The sequence below is a fragment of the Pelophylax lessonae genome (genome assembly GCF_965119305.1).
Source record: "Pelophylax lessonae genome assembly, chromosome: 6".
NCBI lineage: Eukaryota > Metazoa > Chordata > Amphibia > Anura > Ranidae > Pelophylax > Pelophylax lessonae.
Genome location: NC_138773.1, coordinates 248,941,280 through 248,955,221, shown reverse-complemented (window position 1 = coordinate 248,955,221; position 13,942 = coordinate 248,941,280). Strand labels below are relative to the sequence as shown.

The 13,942-nt window shown below is 41.5% G+C and overlaps 1 protein-coding gene across 1 annotated transcript in view; it reads right to left on the bottom strand.

The window, feature by feature from the left end:
- Window positions 1-13,942, bottom strand: part of LOC309558730 (dynein axonemal heavy chain 11-like) — a gene marked incomplete at both ends in the record, with an annotated part of 1,130,439 nt that overhangs the window by 839,908 nt on the left and 276,589 nt on the right. The window contains 4 exons of the mRNA XM_082261779.1: window positions 2,087-2,209; window positions 4,099-4,221; window positions 4,304-4,462; window positions 8,319-8,402. Of these exons, the coding sequence (XP_082117905.1) occupies window positions 2,087-2,209; window positions 4,099-4,221; window positions 4,304-4,462; window positions 8,319-8,402 (489 nt within the window). The remainder of the gene's footprint in view (window positions 1-2,086; window positions 2,210-4,098; window positions 4,222-4,303; window positions 4,463-8,318; window positions 8,403-13,942) is intronic.

Sequence of the window (13,942 nt, the reverse complement as noted above, 5' to 3'; positions counted from 1 at the left end):
CCACGCGATCTCCCTCCTTCTGAAGAACGTTCCTGAACATCCATTCAGAAGGAGAAAGCTCCCACCCAGCTGGTTATGTGCATTGGTCAGGTGGGAGGAGGTTAAGGCCTACAAAGGGGTCCTCAATATTGGAAACCAACTTGAAAGTTATGACACTGTGCTACCTCATCCCATACAAATTAGCAAAGTTATTTCCTTCAGCTTCACCCCCCTGTTTCAGAGGTTTTAAACACCTGGGTGACATGATCCATATATGGTGGAATAGACCTAAACTTAGGAGCTTCTGGAACAAAATATGCTCTTTACTCCGTAGGTTTCAGGTACCCCAATCATGAAGTCCCCTCAAATTGCCCTCCTCAACTTTCCGGTGGAATCAGTCTCCAGGAGCATGCAAAGACTTATCTTTTTCATCCTTCTTTGGGCCAAATTTACCATTGCCAAGTCATGGAAGACACCTTATGTCTCTGTTAAATTGGCAAAAAAGGAAAACCACTGATTATGGCCCAGGAAAGCATGGTTAGCTTGCTCTTGGATTCCACTCTGAGATTTGAAGCCATATGGGAACCATGGGCAAATTACATTAGGATCCTTTTGGTTCCATGATTTTTGTGATAGCTAACTCCTAGTCAGTCACTCTTTTCCTTTCTATCTTCCTTGTTCTTTTATACATCAACTCTTTTCTCCTCCTACTTTTCTGTTCTTTTCTCTTTAAGGCTTTAATAGCTACCTGGGGTCCCCCTTTTGGACCTTGACCTCCTACAACTGACCAGGTTTAACGTGTCATGAGTTCCAATATAGGTTTTCCACTAAAAACCCTGAGTTAATGGGATCTGAGTTTGGTGTTTATCTGTTGATCCTGTTATTTTTACCTTTGGTTTGTTGGCTCTTGTTTTGATGATTTCTATATTCTTGCGAAAAACTTTGTGTGTGATGTCATTATCCTTGGATGGTACACCTGGTTTATTTTGTATTCCTGACTATCTGACATTCTTAAATAAAAACATATTGAAAGAAAAATTCTCTTTCACACTTGTGCGACTTAGGATACGACTTGAGATACCCCAAGTCACAGGATATGTGAAATGCCATGTATCTCTATGAGAGCTGTTTCATTTGAAACTACTGAAGTCGCTGTGACTTCTGAAAAGATTCCTGCACCACTTTGATCCAACTTTGACATGACGTCATGCCAGAGAGTATAATCTCTGGTTCACATCAATGCGGCTTTAGCGCGATTTCAAAGCCGCACATCAGTGTGATTTGCGCTGCTGATTTCATTGCAAAAATTGGTAAAAAGTCATGCAGGAACCTTTTTCATAATTGCTGCGACATGAGTTGCGGCAATATGGACGGTTCCATTGCCGGCAATAGGGTGCAACTTTTCATGCGATTCAGAACTGTCAAATCACAAGAAAAGTCACACCGGTGTGAATGGGAGCCAAAAGTCTTATCAAAGTCACTTCAAAGCCATATCAAAATTGGATTCTAAAGCTGCACTGAAAATTACGCAACTTTGGAGTCAGCTATTGTAAAAGGAGCCTTAAGCCCCATACAGTTAAGAAAATCAGGCGTACATTTTCGACTGAGGAACAATCGTAGGATTTTCTGATGTGGATTTTCTGATGTGTATGTGTGTACACAACCAGTTCTGACCTTCCGAATGAAAATTTCAGAAGGGACAAACTCCAAAATGGTTCTCGTATGGGAACAGAATGAACAATATTCGTTTATTGTGTACCGTTTACGTAGGATTTTGTATGAAAAATATCAGATACAAAAGACTGCGCATGATCAGAACCAACAAATAACAAAAAAAAGCCTTTGTCGTATGAGAATTTTCATACATTATTTCTATCCTCGGTTCTGACTTGCTGTGAAACTTCGAGGAAAACCGGCCGATCATTTGTCCGATTGTCTCATAGTGTGTACAGGGCATTATGTTGTACAAACCCAGCCTGCTGCTCTCCTATTTCTAGGTTTATATATGCATTCATTTTTGTATTTAATTACACTGACATTCTATTCTTGCTTTGTATTAACAGATTGAGAAAGCAGATAATAGCTACAAATCAGCATATTCAGTTACCTGATTGTCTTCAAGTGTCTCTATCAAATTTTCATCCGACTTTAGCAATGGAGTTCCAGTGGCTGGATGCTTCTCATATGAGAACTGCATGGTGCTCCAAGTTTGGTTCATCTCCACAAGGACCTGGGTCAGTAAGTTTGTAAATCTGTGTTACATTTTTGGGCTTTTGATAATTTACTATTCAACTTTGTTTTATCTCTGATTTTAAAAATCAAATTGTTTTTATTTCATAACTTTCAACCACATATTAGCTTTTTAAGTCACATACTGCTAAGCTGGGGAATGATATAATTGGACTGGTTGCTTTGGGTTAATTTCCACTGTCATTAAATAAGCATGTCATTCTCAAAAATTATATAAAACATTTTAAACAAATTATAAAAAACAAAAATATATTTTTTCTGAAGATAGGAACTTTTTTGAACAACAGATTTAAATGTGAAGCATTCATTGTCATCCCAGAAATGAGCAAAACTGGGAAAATTTATAATATATAACATCACTGAATCTTTGGTGAAAATTGGAAGACTTTGCCAAAAGTTTCACCATTTGGAAAAAAATAATTGGTGTCAATAAAAAGGGTGACATTTAAGTGATTTTTTTGGTTAAGGGTGCAATTGGGAAAGCTCCTATCCTGGATTTGCTCTTGAGCCCAAAACACTAACTCTAAACTTAGTGCAAACCCTAATTCCAAGTCTAAGTCTATGAACTTGTCATGGTATTGCCCTATCAGTTCTGTCATGGTGATCATTTGATACTGCTGTTAAATAAAGAAAATGATTAACATAATGATCACATGGCTTTGGACATGGCTTTGGTTGGCAACTAAATTTACTTATCATTGGTCACCCCTCATAATTAAACCATAGTGAAATCTAGATAAAAAAATTAAAATACCAATTGTCTTTAGGTCTATACACTCAATTGCAATTAACCCCTTATACCATACTTATAGTGCGGCAGGTTGGCTCTGTTCCGCGAAACGACATACACGCTTCGCGGGACAGCTAGTGGGGGCACCCGTGATCGTTCCCCCTGGAGGGACACAGCAGACCGCAGTTCTGTCAGTAATGAACAAAGGGATCCTGTGTTCCTCCTATTTAGGAACACAAGTCTCTGTGTTCATCCAGCAAGCCCATCCCTCACACAGTTAGAAAGCACCCCCTAGGGAAACACTTAACCCTTTGATCACCCCTGATGTTAACCCCTTCCCTGCCAGTGTCATTAGTACAGTAACAGTGCATATTTTTAGTACTGATTACTGTAGTAACCTCACTGCCCCCCCCCCCCCCCCCAGAAGTGTCAAAAATGTCAGTTAGGTGTTCAATCTGTTCAATGCAATACCGCAGTCCCGCTAAAAATCGCTGATCGCCGCCATTACTAGTAACAAATAAAAATGACCTAAATCTTTCCCCTAGTTTGTAGATGCAATAACTTTTGCACAAATCAATCAATTTACACTTATGGGGATTTTTTTACCAAAAATATGTAGCAGAATACATACTGGACTAAAATGGTGAAAAAATTAGATTTTTAAATTTTTTATTGGGAATGTTTTATAGCAGAAAATAAACTTTTTTTTTTTTTTTTCAGAATTGTCACTCTTTTTTTGTTTATAGCACAATTGCAGCAGCGATCAAATACCACCAAAAGAATGCTCTATTTGTGGGAAAAAAGGGACATAAATCTTATTTGGATACAGTGCAGCACAACCACGCTATTGTCAGTTAAAGTAACGCAGTGCCATATCGCAAAAAATAGGCTGGTCATTAAGGGGGTAAAACTTTCCGGTCCAGAAGCGTTTAATAGTGTTTGGGATCCCATAACTTAAGACATTACAATTGCTCTGTAGGGTTACTGAGAATCAAATTATTTTATACACCAGACAAGTGAAATAATAATAACTTGGGTCCAAACATAAAAATTATGAGTACTCCTTAAATTACCTGAATCAATTATATGCATTCATATTTAAAATATGAGAAGTCAGAACAGTATCTGGGAAGGCTTACCTTTTCAATTGCCATTTCCTTTACAGCTTTGTCTACAATGTTCTTTACTTCTTCCTCTACTCTGTGAAGTTGTAGGACCAAGAGACCTCCAAGCACAGTTTCTTCATTCATCACAAATCTAACCTGGAAATCAGAACATGGTGTCAGTCTCTACACAGATGGAAATAACCTTTGAACCAGTGACTACAAATCGCAGTAAATGTACCCCAGTTTTGCTCATAAGCTGTAACCAATGTCTCTTCCGTACAGCGGGGTTCTGCAGTTCATTCACAGCTCTAAGTGATGTGATAAGGTTTTTAACAGTGGATTCCAGGCCCAAGTAGACATCCCATGTTCGTATCTCTTTGTCTAGTGTCTTCATTTCCTGGCCATGCACAAAAATATGTTCATAGAAACAAATATAGCATCATGTATAAGGAGCAATACTATACACAATTTAAAAAATATTGAGCATTTCAGGTCAATAGGACAAGAGGTTTGGTAAAAGAACACATCACAATGCTTGTGCAATACTTTGTGCAAAACAGATTAAGGGAGGATTGATAAAATGGTAGGCAAGACTGAGGAAGGACAGATGCAATGGTAGGTAGGATTAAGAGAGTACTGATAAAGAGAAAGGCAGGACCAATGAAGCAATAAAGTGAAAGGCAGGACTGAACTGAGACTGATGGAATGATAGGTAAGACTGAGGGAGGGTTGATCCAACGATAGCCAGGACCAAGGAAAGATTAATGCAAAGATAAGGAAGACTGAGGTAGGATTGATGCAGTGATTGGCAGGACTGAAAGAATACAGTGATGGGCAAGATGTATGTTCAGCAGAAAGACAAAAGCATGCAGTGATAACACTGAGGGAAAAATCACACAATGATAGATAATGGCAATAACTAAGGCCAATTGACTTCAGAGATGATGCATGAAAAAAACACTTTTTTTGATGATTGTACATTAACGTAGTCCTTGCTGGTTTATTACAACAGAGATAGGTATCCAGCAACATGTATCTTGTATGTATTTCTGAATAATGCATTTCAAAATTAACAAACAAGATTTGTTTTGTGTAGTATTGTTTAATAAAATATACATTTCAAAATCTCCAAGAATATTTACATGAATCAGTCATCTCAAGGTTACACCCTATTCACGCTGATAGTGTATTCTTTTCATTTTGTCACCTGAACTTAAGCTGCAAATAATTACCAAGTAATTAGCAGAAGGACTACATAAGTGGATCCTTTCACATAATTGTTAAGTGGCACTTCTTTGAATCACTCAAGTGTCCTTATGGCAAAAGGAAGAGTTTACTTTTAAAGGCAGAATACTGTGCTTTTCATTATTTGGTGCTTGATTTTTATCTGTGAAAAATTGTTTTACTTCCAACTCTGAGAAAATAGCTGAATGCACGAAGACTACATATGGAGGAAAACAAGAAATGTGACTGTTTTCTCTATGTAATTGTAGATCTATATTATGAACTTATTATTAAAAAAGGTTCCTCCCTGCATTCATACCAATCTAACTGTAGTCCTCAACAAGTGGCCTGAGTGCCTCTGAGCAGTTTTTCACAATGATCACTGTAGTTTCACTGCAGATGCTCACTACAAATCTTAAAGAGGCTGCATTATTGCTCGATTGATATTACTGGAGAAGGGAGAAAAGACTTTCTAGACTACGAACAGGTTTAACTAGACTTAACTGAAACTAAACTGAGGAATATTGTAATTTATTAGAACATTAAGTAAAATAAGCAAATATAACAAACATTATACTATATTATCTCTCTCTCTCTCTCTCTCTCTCTCTATATATATATATATATATATATATATATATATATATATATTGAATTTATAGAATATTTAGACCCCCTTCACTATTTATGAAAAAGGAAACTGAAAAACTGAAATATCACATTGGCATAACTATTCAGACCAGAGGCATAACTAGAATCTTCAAGGCCTGACAGGGGCCCTTCCCACTCATCCCGGAGCCCTTTACTCCTGTTGCAGCCTGGTCATAAGTGCAATTTTTGTTACCCTAATAGTTGTGTTACTGCCGCAGGTCCTAATTTGACAGGCATGTGGGTGCATGTGGGTGCATGTGTACTGCCCTGAACACAGACAGTGTGCATTCAGGGCCACTCAACCACACCTTTACACCTGTCAAATTAGGACATGCATCTGTATTTGTATAGCCACTGCATCCCCATAGACCAGTGGTCGCCAACCTTTCGGACCTCATAAACCACTGAACTCACAATTTTTATAAACATTTTTTCATTTTTGTCCTATCTGGTACCTAAAAAATCCCATCAGCCCTCAACACCTTTTTTCCCACTTCTCTTGTTTCCCTTCTCTCTTTCTTTCTTTCCTAGTTCTCATTTTTGTCCTCTCCCTTCCCCTCTCTTTCACCCCCCTCTCTTTTTCTTCTCCCCTTTCTCTCCCCTTTCTCCCCTCCCCCTCTCCCCCATTTTGTTCCCCTTCCCTCTCCCCTCCCCTTTTTTTCTTAGTTTCTTTTTTTCCTTCCATGTTCCTCACCTATTTCTCCGTCTACATTCTTGTTTTCATCCAAACCCATGCCCTCACACCTTGGGCTTGTGCCTTGGATACACTTTGGGAATATTTCCCACAATCAATAGTTGAACTCACAATTTTGAATCCCGCAGACCACTAACATTAACTTGACATGTCAGCGGGAGGAGGGGGGGCATGTGCTGTGCAGCAGGCAAAGACACCCAAATGGGCAGCAGGCACAAAGCACAGAGTGGCCCAGCTAGAGCCCTGACTTGAACCCTATTGTGCATCTTTGGAGAGACCTAAAATGACTGTCCAGCGACAGCCCCCATGCAACCTGACTGAGCGTGAGAAGGTTTGCAGGTTTGCAAAGCTTGTCACCTCATACCCAAAAGACTCAAGGCTGTAATTGCTGCCAATAATGTTTGATCAAAGTACCGAGTAAAGGGTCTGAGTACTTAAGTACATGTGATATTTCAGTTTTTTGTTTTTAAAAAATACACAGACATTCTAAAATTCTGTTTTCACTTTGTCATTACAGGTTACTGGGTATACATTCATGAGACAAAAAATAAATTTAAATTTACTGTAGTATCAGGCTGCAACATAAAAAAAATGAAAAAAAATGAAGGGAGTCTGAATACTTTATGAATGCACAAATACTGGCGTTTATATTCTTTAGGGATGGCTATCCTACCTCTACCTAATAAACTGTAATTTTACTCTCTCCAGCACTTTATCCTATGCAGCTATTATTTTTTGAATAACTTGAGCCTCCCATTTAGATCGTAAGCTGTCATTAACAGGGCTCTCCTAACCCTCTTGTATTGAATTGTATTGTAACTCTGTTGTCTCCTTTTATTTTGTAAAGCACTGTGCAAATTGTTGGACCTATGTATGTCAATCCTGAAAAAACAATAGCAATATACTGGCTTTGGTTATATCTCAAAGGGCTGCATCATCTTCTTCACCCTCATCACAGCTTCTTATAATTTTCTTCCTAATGTAGAGACTCTGCCGCATTTGAATTTTTGTTTGTGACCCTGTAGGGAAGGTTTTCGTGTTCTATCTTGGTGACCGCTGGGATTAAAACCATGGTCCCTGGGACAGAAAGTGAGAGGACAATTCTAAAATTTTGTGTCTGTCACTAGAACAGGAGGAGAGGGGGAAACTACCAAAGGAGATACTTGTTCCAGTGCCAACCATTAAGAGAGGGCTTTCTTCTAGTTTTTGGGAGGTTTGCTCTCAATTCCTGCTGTGTCACTGGGACAAGGAGTTAATGCAAATCTGCCCAATAAAAACACAGACAGATGTAAAAACATGCCAGGGATTTTAAATCATCTCTGTTCTGCCTAAAACTAGGAAAAAAGTTTTGCCTGAAGTTCCACTTTTATATTTGGGAGAATGAAGATGGAAAGTGGCACCATTTTTTAACCTCTGAAGAGCTGAGTGGGAACGGAGCTAGTAACTGCTATAGTATATGATATTCAAGAAGTACAAGGATCCAACAGATAATGCAACCAGGTAATATTCTTGTGAAAAGCACAAATACATTTTGAGTGTACATCGTTTTGAAGAGAAAATTTAATTTATTTTTAATTGGCTGTAAAATATTTGTCTGTAAATAATTCTCACAGACAATAAAGGGCAAAATCATCTTATCTACCATTGTATATACTAAAGCTTCTAATAGCAAACATTTTTTTACCTTTGCAAATCTTCTCAATTCCATATCCATTTGCTCAACGTTTATCTGTTTCCATGGTGTTTTCATCCAGTCTTTAATGCTTGTCTGACGAAAAAGCACAAAGGTGTCCTGTGATATGCTGTACTTACTGGTTATGTAAAAGCATGCTGTGTTAATGTAATAAAAGTATTATAAATTAATATTATTTAGACTTATTGATACATTTATATTCCTTTTCAGTCCTTAAATCAATCACAAGTTTTCATAGATCTGTTCGTTTTACTCCTTATACTTTCCTGTAATCGTGGCTTTCTTTTTTTCCTTCATTTTGTGAATTACTTTTTTTCCTACATAGTTTTTCTGCTTTTTGGTGTATCTATCTATCTATCTATCTATCTATCTATCTATCTATCTATCTATCTATCTATCTATCTATCTATCTATCTATCTATCTATCTATCTATCTATCTATCTATCTATCTATCTATATATGGATAAAGAGATAGATAGATAGATAGATAGATAGATAGATAGATAGATAGATAGATAGATAGATAGATAGATAGATAGATAGATAGATAGATCTATATATCTAGATATCTATATATTAGGCCTGCGGAATATAATCACCGAATCGATGCATTGCGATGCGACCCTTTGCGATTCTGCATCGATTCGGGGTGACTGCAAAATCGATTAGCTTGACGTCACTTCTGGGGTGGGCGGCGCTGGCGCTTGATGGATGAGAGTGGCGGCGGCGGCCGGGCTTGCGGAACACGGAGCTCCTCATGGGAGAGGAGAGGAGGAGAGCGGAGCCTGCAGAGCAACCCGACCCACGGACTGCCGTCCCCCCCAATGGACTGGCCGAGGAGGCCCTGCTTTCCGCCCATACCGTGCACTGCGCGAGTCCAAGCTCCAAATGCCCGACATAAGGCTCATCATCCGGGACCTGTCCGAGCCCTACTCCATACACCTACCGCTACTTCACCCACAACTGGCTGCAGCTCTGCTTTCTGGTAAGTCGGTGCACTACAGGGCCCAGCATTACTCCTTACCAGGGCCTGCTATAATACAACTAGGGGCACTATAGAGCCCAGCATTCCTCCTTACCAGGGCCTGTTATACTACAACTAGGGGGACTACTACAGACTCTGTAGTTCCCTTGTTGTAGTATAACAGGCCCTGGTAAGGAGGAATGCTGGGCTCTGTAGTGCCCCTAGTTGTAGTATAACAGGCCCTGGTAAGGAGGAATGCTGGGCTCTGTAGTGCCCCTAGTTGTAGTACAGTAGGCCCTGGAAAGGAGGAATTCTGGGCTCTGTAGTCCCCCTAGTTGTAGTACAGTAGGCCCTGGTAAGGAGGAATGCTGGGCTCTGTAGCTCTGTACAGAGCCCAGCATTCCTCCTTACCAGAGCCTGTTATACTACAACTAGGGGGACTACAGAGTCCAGCATTCCTCCTTACCAGAGCCTGCTATACTACAACTAGGGGGACTACAGAGCCCAGCAATCCTCCTTACCAGGGCCTACAGTAATACAACTAGCATCAGGTAACTCTTCTAACCTGATGTGGCCTGCTCTAAAGGGGGATCTATGAGGGGACCTGCTCTACTAAAGGGGGGACCTGCTCTACTAAAGGGGGATCTCTGGGGATGCTGGCCTGCTCTAAAGGGGGATCTATGGCGACTCTGCACTAAAGGGGATCTATTCCATAGATCCCCCTTTAGAGCAGGGTCCCCATAGATCCCCTTTAGAGCTCAGTTCCCCTGGATCCCCTTTAGGGCAGGCCCAGGCTCCCCATAGATCTCCTTTAGAGCAGGGTCCCCATAGATCCCCCTTTAGAGAAGGGTCCCCATAGATCCCCCTTTAGAGCAGGGTCCCCATAGATCCCCCTTTAGAAAAGGGTCCCCATAGTAATCGTGATGCATCGCGGAATCGAATCGTATCAAATCGTGACCCTAATAATCGTAATCGCATCAAATCGTGAGGCAAGTGAAGATGAGCAGCCCTACTATATATATATAATTTTTTTCAAGAATCCTTTCCTCCCTGCATTTCTTTCTTTTTCAGTGCCAAAAAAGACCAGACAAAGCAAGTACACACCAGGTAATTATGTTCGTTTGCACCTATGGAGAGAGAAGAAAAAAACTGAAGGCAAAACTTTTTTTAAGTTTTGGGTAGAGTGAAGGGGAATTAGAATGCTTGTCAGTTTTTATTGCTGTCTGTGACACTGTTAAAGAGGTTCACCCTCTCTATTTGTCCTGTTTACAATTTTAATTGAAAATGAAGGTAAAGTACCGTAAATACCGAATTTTGAGTTGTCCCCTCCCCAGACAAGTAGTAGAGGGGAAATTTTCCAATGGGGACACTAATACTGGTTAACTGGGGGTCCCCAAGGAATTCCCTTAGTTTGCAGTGATTTCCTCGGGACAGGAAGCAAATGAGAATCTCTGCAATGGGACAAAGATGGCAAAAAATCTGATAGGGGTTATAACCCTCCCTTGCTCTATCAAAAAAAAATAAAAAAAAGTTTTGTCTATAGTTCTACTTTAAGCTCCTTGTACATTGTCCTATGTATAGCTGCATGTTTCTGAATGCAGCCAATAATGCTACTTGACACTTGTGTGGGACATATGAAACCTAAATTTACTATAATGGCAAATTAAGGTTGTACTGTAGACTAATCATTCATCTGAAAAGCAACATTGCATTGGGTATAATCTGCATAAAAAAGACAACTATAAATGTCCATGCAAGGAGTCTTAAAGCAAGCCAGCCCTTTACCATACAGCCCAAAGTAACAGGATTATTTTATTATGAATAAAATATATATATGTATAAAACTAAACACATATATATATATATACCCACACTAATGGATGTAGTGTGTATATAAACTACGTGAAAAATGTAGTGAATATTTTTGGTGAGGTTGCTGCTCCTTTAAAAGGTGTAGTGCCTCATGTATATATGTGTACTAGGAATCCTAATATCAATACATATAAACAATTATATTAATATATATATATATATATATATATATATATATATATATATACACACACACAATGCCTACATGTCCAAAATCAATTAAAAAAGTCAAAAATCTATTTTAAAAAGTCCATCATTATTGGTAATTTCCTAATTTGAATTTTACAGTTCCATCATAATTAAAGTGCTGAGGTGCCAAGTGCTGTAAACAAAATCGGTGCAGCCCATGCCCCCTCCTATGTACCCACTCACTCACCAGCTGCCATAGACTCCCATAACAGAAGTCATGTGCGCTTTTCAAATCATCTCAGATGCTGGGATTGCATGTCTTGGGTGAAATCAGCTCAGACACTGCAGAAAAAAGCATGGAGGAGGTCATTAAAGCATTGGCGCAAGCCACCATGACTCAGCAGCAAGCCTCAGCAGAGGCAAACCATCACCATGAGGAAGCGATGGCCCAGTAGCAGCAGGCCCTGGCACAGGCTGTAGCTGCACAACAGGAAAGCACACGGTTGCTAGCCGCCCAGTTTACTGCCAAGCAGGAGTTCACGCAAGCACAATTGTCTGCCTTGCAGGAGGCAGTACAGCGTCTGGCTCAGGGACGAGAGCAAGCGGTCATCGCCGCTGGCAACCAGGTATCTGTGAGAGCCAGCCATTTTTTGCAAACACTGACACCCAGTGATGATGTGGAGGCTTTTCTCACCACCTTTGAGAGGATAGCAGAGAGAGAGGGGTGGCCCTGTGACCAATGGGCTGGCATTATTTCCCCTTTCCTCACTGGTGACCCATAAAAGGCCTACTTTGACCTCCCATCAGAGCATATAAGAGACTATGAACATCTGAAGGCAGAGATCCTGGCCAGTCTGGGAGTGACCACAGCTGTCCGGGCTCAGAGGGTGCAACGCTGGAGGTACAAACCTAGCCAACCAACCCAGTCCCAAATTAACGAACTGGTACAGCTGGTCAAAAATGGGTGCAACCAGAAAAGTTAACAGGCCCACAAATGGTAGAACGGGTGGTGATGGACTGGTATCTGCGGTCCCTGCCAGATGACCTACAGCACTGGGTAAGCCATGGAGACCCTGCAACCGCTGACCAGCTGGTAGAGTTGGTTGAAAGGTACACCGTGGTGGAGGACCTGCTTGGACCTGCCAAGCATCGGGAACCCACATCAAGGGCAACCAGGTCAGCCACAGTACCTAGGGGAGAAGCCCTGCCAGACCTTGGAACCCACAAACCTGCTTCACCTTTCACAGAACCACGAAAATTGGTTCCTTTCCCAAGGATAAGGGACATACAGTGTTGGTGATGTCGGTCCTGGGGGCATACCCGGGCCCACTGCCCACTTCAGGAGGAGTTAATGGATTGCGGGACTGGATGTAGAAGCTCCCTCTATGTGCAAAGGGCATGTGCCACTCATCTTGATCTGGCTGCAGGACAGTTTGAGTGTGAAGTGTGGGTGAACCACCTTCCTGCCAAGGCTCTACTGGACTCCGGTAGCATGGTGACACTGGTACATGGCAGGGTGATCGGGTTGCCTATGGCCGTACCTCAGTGACACAAGAAGTTGGGGTGGTAAGAAACCTGATGCATGGCATCATAGTGGGGTGGGACTGTTTTTTTAACTGTGAAATCAGGTACAATGTGAGCTGCCTGGACAGCTAAGATGACTGGGGACACAGGGCCTCGAAGGGACAGGGTCTGAGGGGTCTGGGCCTGAAATCCCCACAACACACCCCCCTAACGTGGAAATGCCTGTCCTTGATAGTGACATCACAGAGAATGGAGATAATGCACCGGGTCTTAAAACCGAGCTGACCTCTGAGGAGGGGGAAGTCTCCCCATTACAGGTTATGTTGGGGGAGGATGACGAGGAACTCTCCCAGTTGCAGTTCCCAGTTGAGGAGGTTGAAGGGGAAACAACCTCAAGACCGGTGTACCCAGACCTGGATGTATCCAGGGGTGCATTTGGCACCGCCCAATTACAGGATTCTAGCTTGGTCAATGCTCGAGGGCAGGTTTCTGTTATTGATGGGGTGCCACAACTGCCAGGTGCAGACCAGAGGTTTCCTCATTTTGCGTTGAAGGGGGACTTGGTTTATCGAGTGGCTGAAAGTCGAGGGGAAACTGTAAAGCAGTTGCTGGTTCCCCAGCCATATAGACAAATGCTCCTCAATCTAGCCCACAACGATGCACTGGGAGGACACCTGGGGTGGAAAAAACAGAGGCCAGGATAACCGACAGTTCTTCTGGCCAGGGCTGAAGGCCTAGGTTAAAATATATTGTGCATCTTGTCCCACTTGCCAGTTAACTGCCTCAGTGTCCCACTACAGAAAGGTACCCTTAACAATCATTGAGGTGCCACTTCAGTGGATTGCTATGGATCTCGTAGAACCCCTGGTGAAGTCAGCAAGGGGGCACCAATATATATTAGTCATCCTAGATTACGCAACTAGGTATCCAGAAGCAGTTCCTTTAAGGAAAACTTTCTCTAAAGCCATTGCCGGGGAATGGTTTCAAATGTTTTCACGAACGGGGTTCCCTAGAGAGATGTTGACGGACCAGGGCACCCCTTTCATGTCAAAGGTGATGGCAGACTTGTGCAAGCTATTTCAGATTAAGCAGTTGCGGACGTCTGTCTATCACCCACAGACCGAT